The 13,776-nt window shown below is 41.4% G+C and overlaps 2 protein-coding genes across 4 annotated transcripts in view; both read left to right on the forward strand.

Moving 5' to 3' along the window:
- Anxa4 (annexin A4) overlaps window positions 1-9,016 on the forward strand; it is a 52,678-nt gene extending 43,662 nt beyond the window's left edge. For both annotated transcript variants that reach the window (XM_074049891.1, XM_020152719.2), the window contains 5 exons: window positions 738-831; window positions 3,454-3,549; window positions 4,486-4,544; window positions 5,613-5,735; window positions 7,966-9,016. In XM_074049891.1, the coding sequence (XP_073905992.1) occupies window positions 738-831; window positions 3,454-3,549; window positions 4,486-4,544; window positions 5,613-5,735; window positions 7,966-8,025 (432 nt within the window). In that variant the 3' untranslated portion in view covers window positions 8,026-9,016. The remainder of the gene's footprint in view (window positions 1-737; window positions 832-3,453; window positions 3,550-4,485; window positions 4,545-5,612; window positions 5,736-7,965) is intronic.
- Window positions 9,017-12,634: 3,618 nt separating this feature from the next.
- Window positions 12,635-13,776, forward strand: part of Gmcl1 (germ cell-less 1, spermatogenesis associated) — a 40,636-nt gene continuing 39,494 nt past the window's right edge. For both annotated transcript variants that reach the window (XM_020152730.2, XM_074049892.1), the window contains exon 1: window positions 12,635-13,124. In XM_020152730.2, coding sequence (XP_020008319.1) covers window positions 12,868-13,124 — 257 coding nt within the window. In that variant the 5' untranslated portion in view covers window positions 12,635-12,867. The remainder of the gene's footprint in view (window positions 13,125-13,776) is intronic.

The raw sequence follows: 13,776 nt of genomic DNA on the forward strand, positions 1-13,776 counted from the left end.
GTGAGGGGCTGGTTCCACTTCCTGTGTGGGTGTGAACCTTTGTGGCTTATGCAGAAAAGAAAGGAAGAAGTGTTATATAGCTTGGGCTTCTCAGCACAAGCCTGCTGGGTTCCAAGAGGGAGCGCCACGAAAGCAAGCATTGCTATAGAACCAGTGGAAGCTGCATGGCTGCTTGAGCTCTGCCTTTGGAAATCAATGCCATCCGTTATTAATTGAAGAAGTGTATTAGTTGTATTAGTCATGGATTTCCAAGAAACAGAATTACCAGGATGTGTATACATGCTCGAGGATGCTCTTCAACTTATAATGATTGGATTATGTCCCAATGAACCCACTGTAAATGGAAAACGTTGTAAACTGAAAATGCTCCTAGTGCACTGAGCTTACTGAACACCCTAGCTTAGCCACACAGCGCACTCAGAGTATCAATTGATAAGCCTTCCGATTTTGTGGCTGACTGTTCTGTCCACATTTTGAAAAAGTAGCATACTGCATATGGCTAGCCTGGGAAAAGACCAGAATTCACTCCTGAATGTGTATCACTTTCTCACCATTAGAAAGTTGAAAATCATAGGCGAACCCTTGTGAGGGACCATCTGTTGTAAGTGTGTGCGTTTTCCTCTCCAACCAACAAAGTAAAACTAATCCAGCTTGGCGCTTTGAAGTTTTGGAAATACTTGCAAATGTCCTGGCACATTCTCTCTGGTATTTTTAACTCATGCTTTCTTTGGCTTCAGGAACTATATGAAGCTGGAGAGAAGAAATGGGGGACAGACGAGGTGAAATTTCTGAGCATACTGTGTTCCCGAAATCGCAATCATCTCTTGCATGGTAGGAACTTCCTCACTTCCCAAAGGAATTATTTAAAACACAGTAAAAACTATATCGCACATAATTAAGTGACCTTTTCCCCTGCAGTTGGTGCAGACATTGACTAGACTGAACTCTCTTAGACTCTTACTTTGGAAACATGTGAGTCCAATAATGTGAATGAGGACCAATTTCTGAAAAATTAATTAGGAATAACTAGCAGGTTTATCATGTACTCACCTGTTTCCAGGAAACCAACCTTCATCGTCAGTCCTTTCTCTAAAGCAGCTCTAAGACTTTCATTTTCCCTTAGTTATGTAAGAAAATAATCTTTAGTACATCAGGAAGCAATAAAAGAGAAATATTGGCTGAAATTTATTCCTAGTTAACATCCAAGCTGTGAAGCTAATAGAAGTGATTTCTTTAGGGGTTATGTTGCATAAGATGAACAGAGGATAATTTCAAATTTTATTTCCTATGTGTGAGACTTCTAATGTGCTTATGATAATTCTAAAGTTTGTAATGTACTTTTAAACTTCTCTGGGGGAAATATACCATAGAATTATGGAATATTTATTGTTAGGCTTATATTCTTCTTGTACACAGCAATAAGGATTTTACAGGGAAATTTCACCTTTTATATAAGCTCGTCAGTAGTTTGTGTCCTTACATCCTTACCACGCACACAGATTTACAAAGCTTGTGGGAAACTTGAGAAGAATGAGTTTACTAAATTGAAAACATAAAGTAATGGAAAAGTACAATATATTTTGAAGTTGTAAGTATTTCCGATATTCCACAGTAACAAACGAAAGAGCCATTACTCCTGTCATCAGGGACTTGGGGCTCAGCTGCTCATTTGTTGCCTTCCCTTGTTGATTACAACAGTACAAATCTCCCCCTGGTGGTAGCTTCTCAGAACTGCAGGTCCTCAGAAGCTAATGGGGTGCATTGAAGAATTTTCACTTCCAGGCACAAGTCCGTAGCTCGGCAGTTATAAAATAATCTGCTTGTAAGCTGCCGAAAGGAAATATATTAAGCACTTTTTGGATAAAGAAAATGTCATAATTTTCTTACCAACTAACAATAATGACCAAAACTGAGGTTTTGTTAGTAATGTTCTATCTTCTGGGTGCAATGCTAAGCAGACAAGCATTGTGCCTTGCAATATGGCGATGTAGTAGTCGTTATTTTCCCCAATTTACTGTGGAGAAAACTAGGCTTAGAGAGCGTGTCAATTACATTCTTTGATTCTAAGCAAACATACAGTGGCCCTAACTTAAGAAAAGAGGAAATACAGTGGAATGGACAAGAGGGAAAATGGAAAATGCTGGGGACTCACACAACTGAAGGGAGAGCTGAACAAGTTCAGGAAGAACAGGGGATCTCCTGAGGAGCTAGCTGTGTATCTTGTAAGGCACTCTTGGCCGATGTTTGCTCTCTGTTCAAAACTCTCATTTTTATTTATTTTTTAAAGCAGTGTGGGACTTTGAACTCAGGGCTTTGCATTTGTTAGGCAGGCATTCCACTGCATGACCCGTGCCTCCAGCCCTAAAAAGGTTCACTTTTTAGCTCATGCTTGAAAATCCCAGCTACTTGGGAGGAAGAGTTTGGGAGGATCATGGTTCAAGGTCAACCTGGGCAACACAGAAGCCGGATGTGGGTAGTGCATGCCTGTTATCCTGACTATGCAGAAGGCACAGGCAAGAGCATCATGGTTTGAGGCTGGCCCTGGGCAAAAACATGTGGCCCTATCCAAAATCTAAGTAAAGCTAAAGTAGGCTGGGGGCTGTGACCTAGCAAGTGTGAGGCCCTGAGTTCAAAACCCAGTATCACCCAAAAAAAAAAAAAGTTATTTTTTGAACCCCTACTTCAGACTGGCTAACTTAGAATCTCTGGAAATGACACCCAGAAGTTCGACAAGTTTCCCAGGGGATTCTTAAGTTCTTTAAGGGTAAAGGTGACCCAGTGCTTTTGGTTGTCTCCATGATCTGCTCAACTTAAAACTTCCCAGGAGGGCAGATCTGGGATCTTGACTGAGTGAACTGATTACTTGTTGGATAGAGGTTATGGTGTATATGGTTGGATTCAGGTGTCCCTTGATCAACAGAATCTATCTCATTGATAGGGGCAAGACAGTTCACCAAAGGAGGTGATTAAGGAGATAAACAAAACAGATATCTTCTGTAAGAAGGCTCCAGAAGAAAAGAAAGGAAAGCAAATATAACACATTCAAAAATACTTGGCGAAAAAGAAAAAAAAATTAATTATGCTAAAAATCTATTAAAAGATGAAACTGGCTGTTATCAAGCGTGACTCAATCTGAATTGCTCTAGTTTTAATGAGCCAAAAGGAAGATGAACACATAGGTGACTGCCAAGGCCAAAATTACAAAAAAAGACACATTCTGTTATGTCTCCAGAAGTTGTCTCCCCTTCATGCGTGGAGAGGAAGGATTGCCGATGTCCAGCACTCCTCTCTCCTTGCCTTGGGTCGTATGGTTCTCATCCACTTTACTAATTAGTTTCTGCTTGAAATATGTCAAAGAATGAATGGTGTATGCTCATTAAAAGATGCCAATTCACTCAATAAATTTCAGTTTCTTCTTTATTATCAATAATGCCATTTCATTATCGTTTGTAGTGTTTGATGAATACAAGAGGATATCGCAGAAGGATATTGAACAGAGCATTAAATCTGAAACATCTGGTAGCTTTGAAGATGCTCTGCTGGCTATAGGTATGTGTGTAGGAAATGAGGAGCAGGAAACAAGCGTCTACCAGTTGTCTTCCTTGCTATCTATTGGTTTGTTGTCGTGGGGATATAGAATTTTGTTTTTTAGATGTCAGTGTTGTTGAAATCACAGTATGTGCCAGAATTTTTCTTTTTTTTGAAATGGGGTCTTGCTAAGTTACCCAAGCTAGTCAGGAACTCCTGGGCTCAAGAGGGTTGCTGTAAGTATCAAAGTAAACAAGTGACCAGGTATGGTAATACATGCCTGTAATCTCAGCTACTTACAGAGCAGAGGTAGAAAGATCACAGCCCAAAGCAGACCTGGGCAAAGTTATCAAGAGATCCTATCTGAAAAACAAACTAAAAGCAAAAGGATTGGAGGCATGGCCAGGTGGTAAGGTGCTTGTCCAGCAATCAAGAGGCGCAAGTCAATTCATCAATACTGGAAAAAAAAAAGTGATCCTCCCACTCAGCCCCAGAGTAGCTGGGACTACAGGCACATGCCACCAAGCCCAGCTAACATACTAAAGTTTCAAACAAGAACTGTTATATGCAGCCTGATTGCTATTGCACCATGTATGGAAAAGATAATACTTTGCTAGCTGCCTCTTGCAGTCTGCAAGCAGATGGAAGCAACAGCTCCCTCATGTGCACATGTGGCAATCACTGAAACTACATGCTGCCCTTCACTCTGATGGTCTTCATTAATTACTTCTCCAGAAACGTGATGATAATAAAGGAGCTTTCCATCAAGAAAATGCCTGCAGTATAGACCATATTCATGGGACGGTGTTTGGCTAAAACTTCTCTAGCAAAGCAAACAGATATTTCTTGATACTTTGTAGAAGCAGAGGGGAAACAACTGTCACTTTTCTTTTTTCTTAAATTTTATTTGTAATCTTTTCATTTCTTTTGTTTGTTTGTTTGCTTTTCTCTTGACAGTAAAGTGCATGAGGAACAAACCTGCATATTTTGCTGAAAGGCTTTATAAATCTATGAAGGTAATGACCTCGGTTTTAGCCTCTGAATGGCTTTGGTGTATCTCGTGTGCACCTTCTTAGGTTTCCTTATGTCCCCACCTAACCTTTCAGCTTGAAGTATCCAACTCACATCTAATCTATTGGCCGTTGGCTATGGTGGTGCGTGCTCATAATCCCAGAACTTGGGAGGCAGAGGCAGGACTGTCAGTTCAAGACCAGCCTTGAACTGGACTATATATCAAGATCCTGTCTCAGCCTTCCCCATCCCCTCAAAAAATTCATCATATACCTCACCATAGTGCTGCTGCTAATAACAATACTGAGTGCTATTTATTGATTACTTACGATATTCTCACTGCCTTATACATGTGGGTTAATTTTATTGTCACAGCAGCTCTATGGGCCAGGTTCACCCCCATTTTACAGATGTAGAAACTGAGGCGAGGGAAGGACATGCAATTTTCCCAAGGTCCTCAGTGAGGCAGCAGTGAACCAAGAATGCAAACACTGGCAGTCTAACTTCAGAGCCCATTGTCCTAACCCCACATTGTAGTCTGTGCAAGCACCTAAGCCCTTGCCTGTGCCGGGGACCATGAGAGGTGCAATAAAGATGAAAATGTAGTTCTTGCTCTCAAGGAATGTCTAACCTTGTAGGGAAAGCAAGTATGTGCAAAACATCAATAACACAATGGAATGTGAGCAAGAGGTTGAGGATTCAAATATTATATGAACATAGAGGAAAGAGTGTGTTTTTTTCAATGCTTATTTTTGGGGGGAATTTAAAAGTTGGAATATTTGAGCAGGACATTCAAGGAAGTTTTATGTTGGGGGAAGGAATTGTGGGTTGAGCAGCCTGGACGAATGGAGTATGTGATGTCCTCTGGTTGGAACATGGAGTGTTAGAAACGTATGCCATGGAGAACCCTGAATCCCATGGTAAGGAGAGTGGCTGTTCCTTGGGCCTCCAAGGTCACGGAGCAAAGGACAATACCAGGAGAGTCATCCATCATTTTGCCTTGCTAGATTGGGGAAGAACATTATCTGGAAACGAGCTGCTTTTCCCACATGGGATCCCATTTTCTTCTTTAGGGTTTGGGCACTGATGACAGCACCCTCATTAGAGTGATGGTTTCCAGAGCAGAGATTGACATGCTGGACATCCGGGCTAACTTCAAGAGGCTCTATGGAAAGTCTCTGTACTCTTTCATCAAGGTAGGTCACATAGCAGCCTCACCTGGGCCCAGGGGGAAAGCACCAGTGAAAGGACAGGGCCCTGACCTCAGCATTCAGCACTTCTAGTCTTCTTCTTCTTGGCTTCTATCATTCCCAGGAAAAATGGTGTTCTACTTCAGCTGTTTCCACTCTTATCTCCTTCTGCACAGACCTCCAAGCTTTTTCAGGTTATAAGCTGAAGTGTTTGCCTTATAAACACAGTAATTAATTCATGTTGGCCCCAGACAAAGATTACATTTTAACATATGCTTTTAGGAGTACAATTGCCATGTCTAGTTAATAACATAAAAGCAGCAATGTATGCAGAATGCTGCAGGAATTTTCAGCTGAGGTCTGTTAGAAATGTGGGAAGACATTTTAGTTTTCCTAGATTGGTGTTTTTCATCTGGTACCAGACATCTGGGAGTCTGAAGATGGCAGAGGAGTGATGAGAATGATTCATATCTCTCCAAACCCTTCATTAGTGGAATTTTGCTTCTTGAGGAAGCCACAGAAGTCGTAAACATGAAGCTGAAATCAATTTCCCTAGAAGCTGGGGTTTCCTGCACAATTAACTTCATTTCAGGATTCAATCTGTAAATTAAATACTATGAAAAATGAGGAATACATTGCCCATTCAATAACTGTAGTCAAAAGAAACAAAAGCAGCCAGGCGCCAGTAGCTCACATCTATAATCCTAGTTACACATGAGGCAGAGATTGGAAGGACCGTGGCTCAAAGCCAGTCTGGGCAAATAGTTCCTCAAGACCCTATCTCAAAAAAACCCATCACAAAAAAGGGCTGGTGGAGTGGCTTATGATGTATGCCCTGAGTTCAAGCCCCAGTGCCACAAAAAAAGAAAAAGAAAGAAGAAACAAAAGCAGAATTGAAGTATAAAATATACAAATAATAGAAAAAAATGACAAAAGATAAAAATTTAAGTTAAAAACAGAAATAATTTCAGGTTAGGTAAAAACATAAAAATCCAACTTCATGTTGTTCATTTAAAAAAAAAAAACTAAAATACAGCTTAAAAAAAGACCAGGGAAAAGAACATTTGACAAATACAAAAAAGACAGCAGATCACCCTATAAGTAAAGAAGATTTAAGGAGGAAAAATAAAAACATTAGAAGGTGGACCACTTTATATTGATACAGGCAACAATTCATAACAAAAATTAAATTGTCATGAAACTCTTAGGGTCCAAAAGAAGTAATTGATGAAATACTATGCCATGTGTGAAACATTAACACATTCTTTTTCTTTGGCAGATCAAAGCATAAAGATATATTAAGACTGATTGTAACAGATGTTATTAAATTTTGAACTGTATAAACAGAGTCCACCTTTTTTAATGACCATAGAGGGCAACAAAAATTGATTATTGGGCTAGGAGTGTATGACCAAGATCCTGCGTTCAATCCCTAACACCAATTTTTTTTTATCTATTATTAGGCCATAAAAAATTTCACACAGGAATTATAGAACTTTTCTGGAAGGCCATTCTGCAACTCATGTCAAAAGACTTAAGAAAATGTATGATTTCTAGTAATTTTCACTTGTGAAAATTTATTCAGAATAAATCATGAATAATACTCATGAAAAATTTAGCTGCAGTGTGCTTATTGCAGCAGCATTTAGTATATTAAAAAACTGGAAACCATATTAATAGTCAACAATGAGAGAGGGAGGGTCAAATAAATCATTTTTCCCTATGTACAATGAATACTCTGTAATCACTAAGTATTACTGTAGAATAATATATAATAAAATAGTGAAGTATTTAAGCCAAGTTATTAAATAAAACAAGTTATAGAAGCTGGGAGTGTGGATCAATAGATTAGTTTGTTTGAGGTTCTGGGTTCCATCTTCAGCATCACCAAAAACAAAAACAAAAACAAAAAAAGCTGGACAAAGAAAAATACCATAGTCCCACCACATAGGTATCTATATGCTTAGAAAAAAGCCTGGAAGGACATGCACCCTCCAAAATGTTAACAAGAGTTATCTGTAGATGGTGGACTGTGGGTGATTCTTGCGTTCTTTTATGTCTTTATTTTCAACACTGAACAAGTATTAATTACTTTTGTAATAAATACCACCAAGTTTTTTTAAAGAGCTGAGGAAGATCCAGCTAAGCTTGAATAAGTTAACTGAGATTGGCTTTGAATGTGATAGTCCATCTAAAACCCCCTTGTGTGACTGTAACTTTGCTTCCTTTTCCCCAGGGTGACACCTCTGGAGACTACAGGAAAGTACTGCTCATTCTCTGTGGAGGAGATGATTAAAATAGAATCCCAGAAGGTCGGAAGGATTCTCAACACTCAATTGTTTTTTAAACTTCAGTTTTTCTACACTGCTATTAGCATTATCTGAGGATGCTTATTTCCAATTAAAACGCCTACAGTTGCCTCCTAGGATATAGACTGTATTATTATCATCTATAATTAGTCATTTTGATGTTTTAGAGCTGTACTTGCATTTTAAAGCTTATAAGCCCTAAATGGAGATTTAAAATTAGAAATTAAAATGTGTCCCAGGTTTTCAGCAGATTATTCCTCATTTGTGTTTCACATAAATTGAAAAAATTACATTGTTTCCTATTTTCCTTTTGGTAAGAATCTTTTTAAATGGAAGAGTGAGAGACTGTTCTACAATCACTTTCTTCCCTAATCCTTTTGAAGTAGCTAGTAGTTTCATTTGCCATCGTGAGCATCCAGTTAGTAAGAACACCCATCCAGTTTTCTAGTTTACATAGTTGTACATTGACAGGATCCATAAATCTTTTGGTTTTGTTTATAGCATTAGTTGATCTTTACTAAATGTAGCATGAGAGACTTCATCTCATCCTGTGTTGAGATTTTTCACCAGGTAGAAGTGGACCAAAATCACCAACTCATCTAAGCAAACTAAAATTTAAGTGTGGTTATACGGATCATCTATGTCTAGTTATCAAGCAGAGATGCTGAACATCCCACCACGTTATGGCTAATGTCTTAATCTAGCTTACAAGTGGAAGGAAAAATAAGCTTTGAATAAGATAATTCTAGTAATAGAGTATTTAGTTTGAATTTAGTTTGACCTAAAAAAATTGGGGGGGGCACTAAAAATAATTTTAAAAATCTTTCTTGATTTTGTTAATTTGTAATCATTCACATTTCCATTGTGCCTTTTCAACCTTACAATCATTCTGAAAGTATATTGGATTTAATTAAAAAGTTCAGTTTATGTACAGCATGGAAAAATAATTTTAATAAAAAAATTATGACTTGAAAATGACTTTTCTACCTCTGAGATTTTTTTCATCGTAGACCACAAGAGGAGTTACTTTTGAAGGAATTGTGATACTCAGTTTCTATTTGGAATTAACAGCATTAAAAAAAATAAACAAACATGGTCTTATGTTTGCCTGTTGCTACAAAACTAATATCTACATACACTAAGCACTACTCAATGATATTATATAGTGATTAGCTTATTCTCTGTAAATGTTATGTATCAGATTCGAGAACATAGCTTAGCCTGTGTTAGGCCAAGTTTTGATCCCTGGCCCCAAAACAGAAGTCAAAAAGTTATAGTTGCATGAAGAACATAGGGGTTTGAGGTGTAGCTCAGTAGTAGAGTACTTGCCTAGCAAGCTCAAGGCCCTGAATTCAAACCCCAATACTGCCCAAAGTGGATATATATGTATATATCCACTATCTATACATAGATATAGATATAGATAGATAGATCTTATAATCACAATATTTGCCTTCTTTATTCATTCTACATCAACTGCACTTTGGTGAAATAATAAGCACTGGCTTTTTAGTTCTGTTCTTCTTGTCTATTGTACGTGAATAAGCTATTGATGAAAACTACTTATTTTTCCAGCTTGTGAAGCAGCTCTACCATTTGAGCCACACCTCCCATCCAACTTACATAAATAGTCATTCCATTTAACTATAAGAAATCATACTGCCACTTCAATATCTACCCAGAAGACTGTGGGATCTCCCAGTTAATTTTATTTGGTTTTGGAAGCACTGTTTTTTATTATGAGAAGGTTTATCTTGAAATGACATAGCTTAGCCAAAAATTTAAAACACAAATTGCATTTATTAAAACCCCCATAAACATTCTAGAAAACAGGATAAAGCCACCTGGAGGAGTGCTTGCTGTTATGTTAATCAAATGTGACCTTGAGGTATAATTATGAAGCAACTTTTTCTCTCCCATTGTCCATTTGCACTTATTCAGTGGGCCTAGTTTTTCTCTGGACTTTATTATTTATTTATTTGCAGTACTGGGCTTTGAACTCAGGGCCTACACCTTGAGCCACTCCACCAACCCTTTTTTGTATTGGATATTTTTGAGATGGGGTCTTGTCAACTATTTGCCTGGGCTGGCTTTGGACCAGGATCCTCCTGATCTCTGCCTCCTGAGTATCGATTATAGGCATGAGCCACTGGTGCCCACCTTATATTCCTGGCTTTAGATGTAAATTCAGACAGGTACCGTCATTACTTTTCTGCTCACTCTTAAGTTTGAAGAAGTACCACCGTGTATCCCTTAGTATGAAAAACTTGTGTCATTTCAGCAATTAATAGATCCTGTCAAAATTCCAAATGTGACTAACAGTTGAGGCTTTTTCCTTCATTCAGCCCTGGCTACTGCCAGTGTGAAGCTGGCTTTTTGGGAAGGGGAGACCATGGGCTTCCCTTTCTCCATCTAGACTTCCTTCCACCCACAGCCTCAACCTACCTTGTCTGGGTTGTAGCAACAGGAAGGAGTGTCAAGCAGAACATGGAAGCTCTTACCTGTTACTGTTCTGGAGGTAGAGAAAAAGTTCTGTGTGACCTTGGCAGATGTTTAAAGCAGATTCTTGTGGGTTTCCTTGGCAATCCCATCATCAGGGCACCATTTACCTGGTTCCTTTGGCAAGGCCATTGTAGCTTATTCTAGTCACTTAAGAATTTGGTGATGCCTTCAGGTTCTCTGTACTGAAGTCACTTTACCCTTGCACCCAGGTCTTTTGAACAGGATCTACAATGATCCCATGCTGGTGATCTCATGGTGGCCCACATCTGCTCCATAGAAACACCCTTGTGGTGATAAATTCTATGCATGCAAGCTGATTCTCTCACAGCCGTCATTCTCCACCTCCTACCTCTACTTCAAGCTGCCCCAGCTAAGTTTTCTCAGTTGAGATTTCTCAGGAATGAATCAGACAACTGTCCACTGGGGCCCCCAAACTACATATATCCTGGGAGTGTAAATTGGTGCACTGATGCAATGAATTCAAGGAGCAATAGCTAATAAAGTTGAAAATGCTCAGAAAATCCACTGCAGGGGATCTGCTTGATGACTCTCCTGCACACAATGTTCATTTCTGCTGGTAACAGCATTAATGTAGAAATAACCTAACTCCCTTAGTAAGGGAGTGGAGAAACAAATAATGGCTCTCAGTCTTAACAATGAACAGTGAAAATCAACTAGAGATTTAATCAAAAGTTTAATTTTGAGAGAAAGGTTCAGAGTGATGATAGGTATGGTATGATTCCATTTAATTACAGGTCTAACTGTGCAAAAGGAATACACTGTTTATGGGTATGTATATAAGGACAGGTATGGCAATAAGGAGATACACTGTTCTCGAGACCATGATCACCACTGGGGAGGGAGACAGCTGGAGATGGAGGGTGGGAACACAGATAGTGGGTACACCTGGGGCTTCTTCTTTTTATTATACTATTTAAAAAGCATGAATCATCAATTATACCTTAATAAAGCTGGGGGGGAGGGGAAGGGATGAATCAAAACGAGCATGACAAAATTTCAAGCCAGCAGTGAGCTCACAGGTGTTTTTATTACTCTTTGAAGCATTTCATTATAAGCACTTTACTTAGAAAGTAGCAGAAGGGAGACAAGGACTAAAAGGTGGTTGTCCAGAGTCTGTAACAAGGTCTGCTGGCCCAGATTCTTGTTAGCATTGCTAGGGCTTTGCAGAGGTACTTTTAAGCCCTGACAGTCCTAATTTCAGACGTGCGGCTGGTGCTGGGCAGAAGGAAAAGAGTTCGCCAGAACCCAAAGAGTCCGTTTCATTTCTGCAGCAAAGGAGGGCTGAAGAAACCCAGGCGTCGGAAGAGTGGCTCCTCTTTCTAGGTCCTCTTGTCACAGGGAGCCACACCCTAGCCCAAGCACGGGGACGCTCCTCCAAAAAATGCCCTTCCCAAGCACAGGGCTCAGTAGGAAACTGGAGGTCAAGAAACTTTTGCACGCTGGAGTATGGCTCAAGTGGTAGAATGCCTATCTTGCAAGCACGGGGCCCTGAGTTCAAGCCCCCCTACTGGAATAAGAAAAAAAGAAACTTTTTTTTCCTAAAGAATGAATGACCTAGCCGGGCGCCGGTAGCTCATGCCCGTAATCCTTAGCTACTCGGGAGGCAGAGATCAGAAGGATCGCGGTTGTCAGCCTGGGCAACAAGAGAGACCCTATCTCGAAAATACCAAACGAACACACACACACACACACGAGACCCTATCTCGAAAATACCGAACACACACACACAAAGGGCTGGTGAAGTGGTTTAAGTGGTAGATGCGCCTGCCTAGCAAGCATGAAGACCCTGAGTTCAAACCCCAGCACCGCCAAAAACAAAAGCAAAAAAAAAAAAACAAAAAAACACAAAAAGCCAGCAAATGACCCGAAGTTCCAGATCATGCCCAACACAAAAGCAATGTGAATTACCGCTAACGATTAGGATGGCCCCTGTGCTCAGAGTAGCTTGCTTACAGCCCCCCATGCCGGCTCGCGGCCGCGCGCCTCGTTCTGCGCAGGCTCCACCTGCCACTCCACCGCCTTTCCCCGCCCCTTCCGGAGGCTCGGCGCGCGCATGCGTCCGACGGCGCCCGCTTTGTTGCGAAAGCCAGGGGGCGAGGTTCTGCGGTCCCCACGCGCGGCGTGCCTAGACGCAGAGGGCGGGGCGGAAGATGGAGGCGGTAGCGTCCGCTGCAACGGTTGGGGTTGTGCGAGAGGAGGTGGTCGTGTAGACACCTGGGCTGGGAGCAGCGTGGCGGCGGTCAGGCCATGGCGTGTGACCCTCTCCTCTGGGCTCCCTGAAGTGTGCTCCCGGGGAACCGGGTCCCATGGGCTCTCTGAGTAGCCGAGTGCTGCGCCACCCTGGGCGAGCCCGAGCCCAGGAGGAGACCGGTCCTGGGGTGGGGGGCTCGGCTCGGAGACCCGAGACTGGCGGCGATGCGGCCGGCCACGGCTTCTGTTACTGCCCCGGCAGTCGCAAGCGCAAGCGTAGTAGCGGGGCCTTCTGCTACTGTCACCCCGACTCCGAGACAGAGGAGGAGGAGGAGGGAGACGAGCAGCAGCGGCTCCTCAACACCCCTCGAAGGTACGTGAGGGGATGCTCGCAGGTGGACCCGCACCTGCACCTGTTGGGCCTGGGGACCTGTCTGGTGCCACTGCTGGTGGGGTGTGGGTTCCCTAGCTTGTTAAGAGGGGACGTGTCCTTGACAGGGTAAATGGGGGAGCTGGTCCCATGCAGGGCAGATCCGGGAGACGCTTGGTGTTGTGCATCATAAAGCACAGACGCTGGGGGTGTCGTTATTACTGTGAAACGCCAAGCTGGAGCTGCGTCTGTCTCTTTCTGCCCTGGTCACGACCGAGCGGCTGGTCTTCCCCGTACACCTCTGCCCTCTCTGAGTGGGTAACCGTAGAATAAGTTGTGCATCCGTTGCCTTAAATAGATAGCACGGAGACGGAAATCGTGTTCGCGATGGGTACCTTTCTTGTCCAGAGCCACACACTTATTCACCATAAAGGTGGAGTTGATCAATAGTATGCATTTGTTCCTAATTAGATGCAAAGCCTTTTCAAAATCTGTAGTAGTTGGAGTTGACCGTGGATCTGTGTAGCTTGCTTAAAGCTTTATTTTGGGGGAGGGGTCGGGGAAAGGCGAGGGGAAAGTTGAAAAACAAAATAACAAAATAATTGCTTCTAAAGTTGAAGTAGTTTATAGTAGAATATATTTTGCATAAACAATG

The sequence above is a fragment of the Castor canadensis genome, chromosome 12 (assembly GCF_047511655.1).
Source record: "Castor canadensis chromosome 12, mCasCan1.hap1v2, whole genome shotgun sequence".
Lineage (NCBI taxonomy): Eukaryota > Metazoa > Chordata > Mammalia > Rodentia > Castoridae > Castor > Castor canadensis.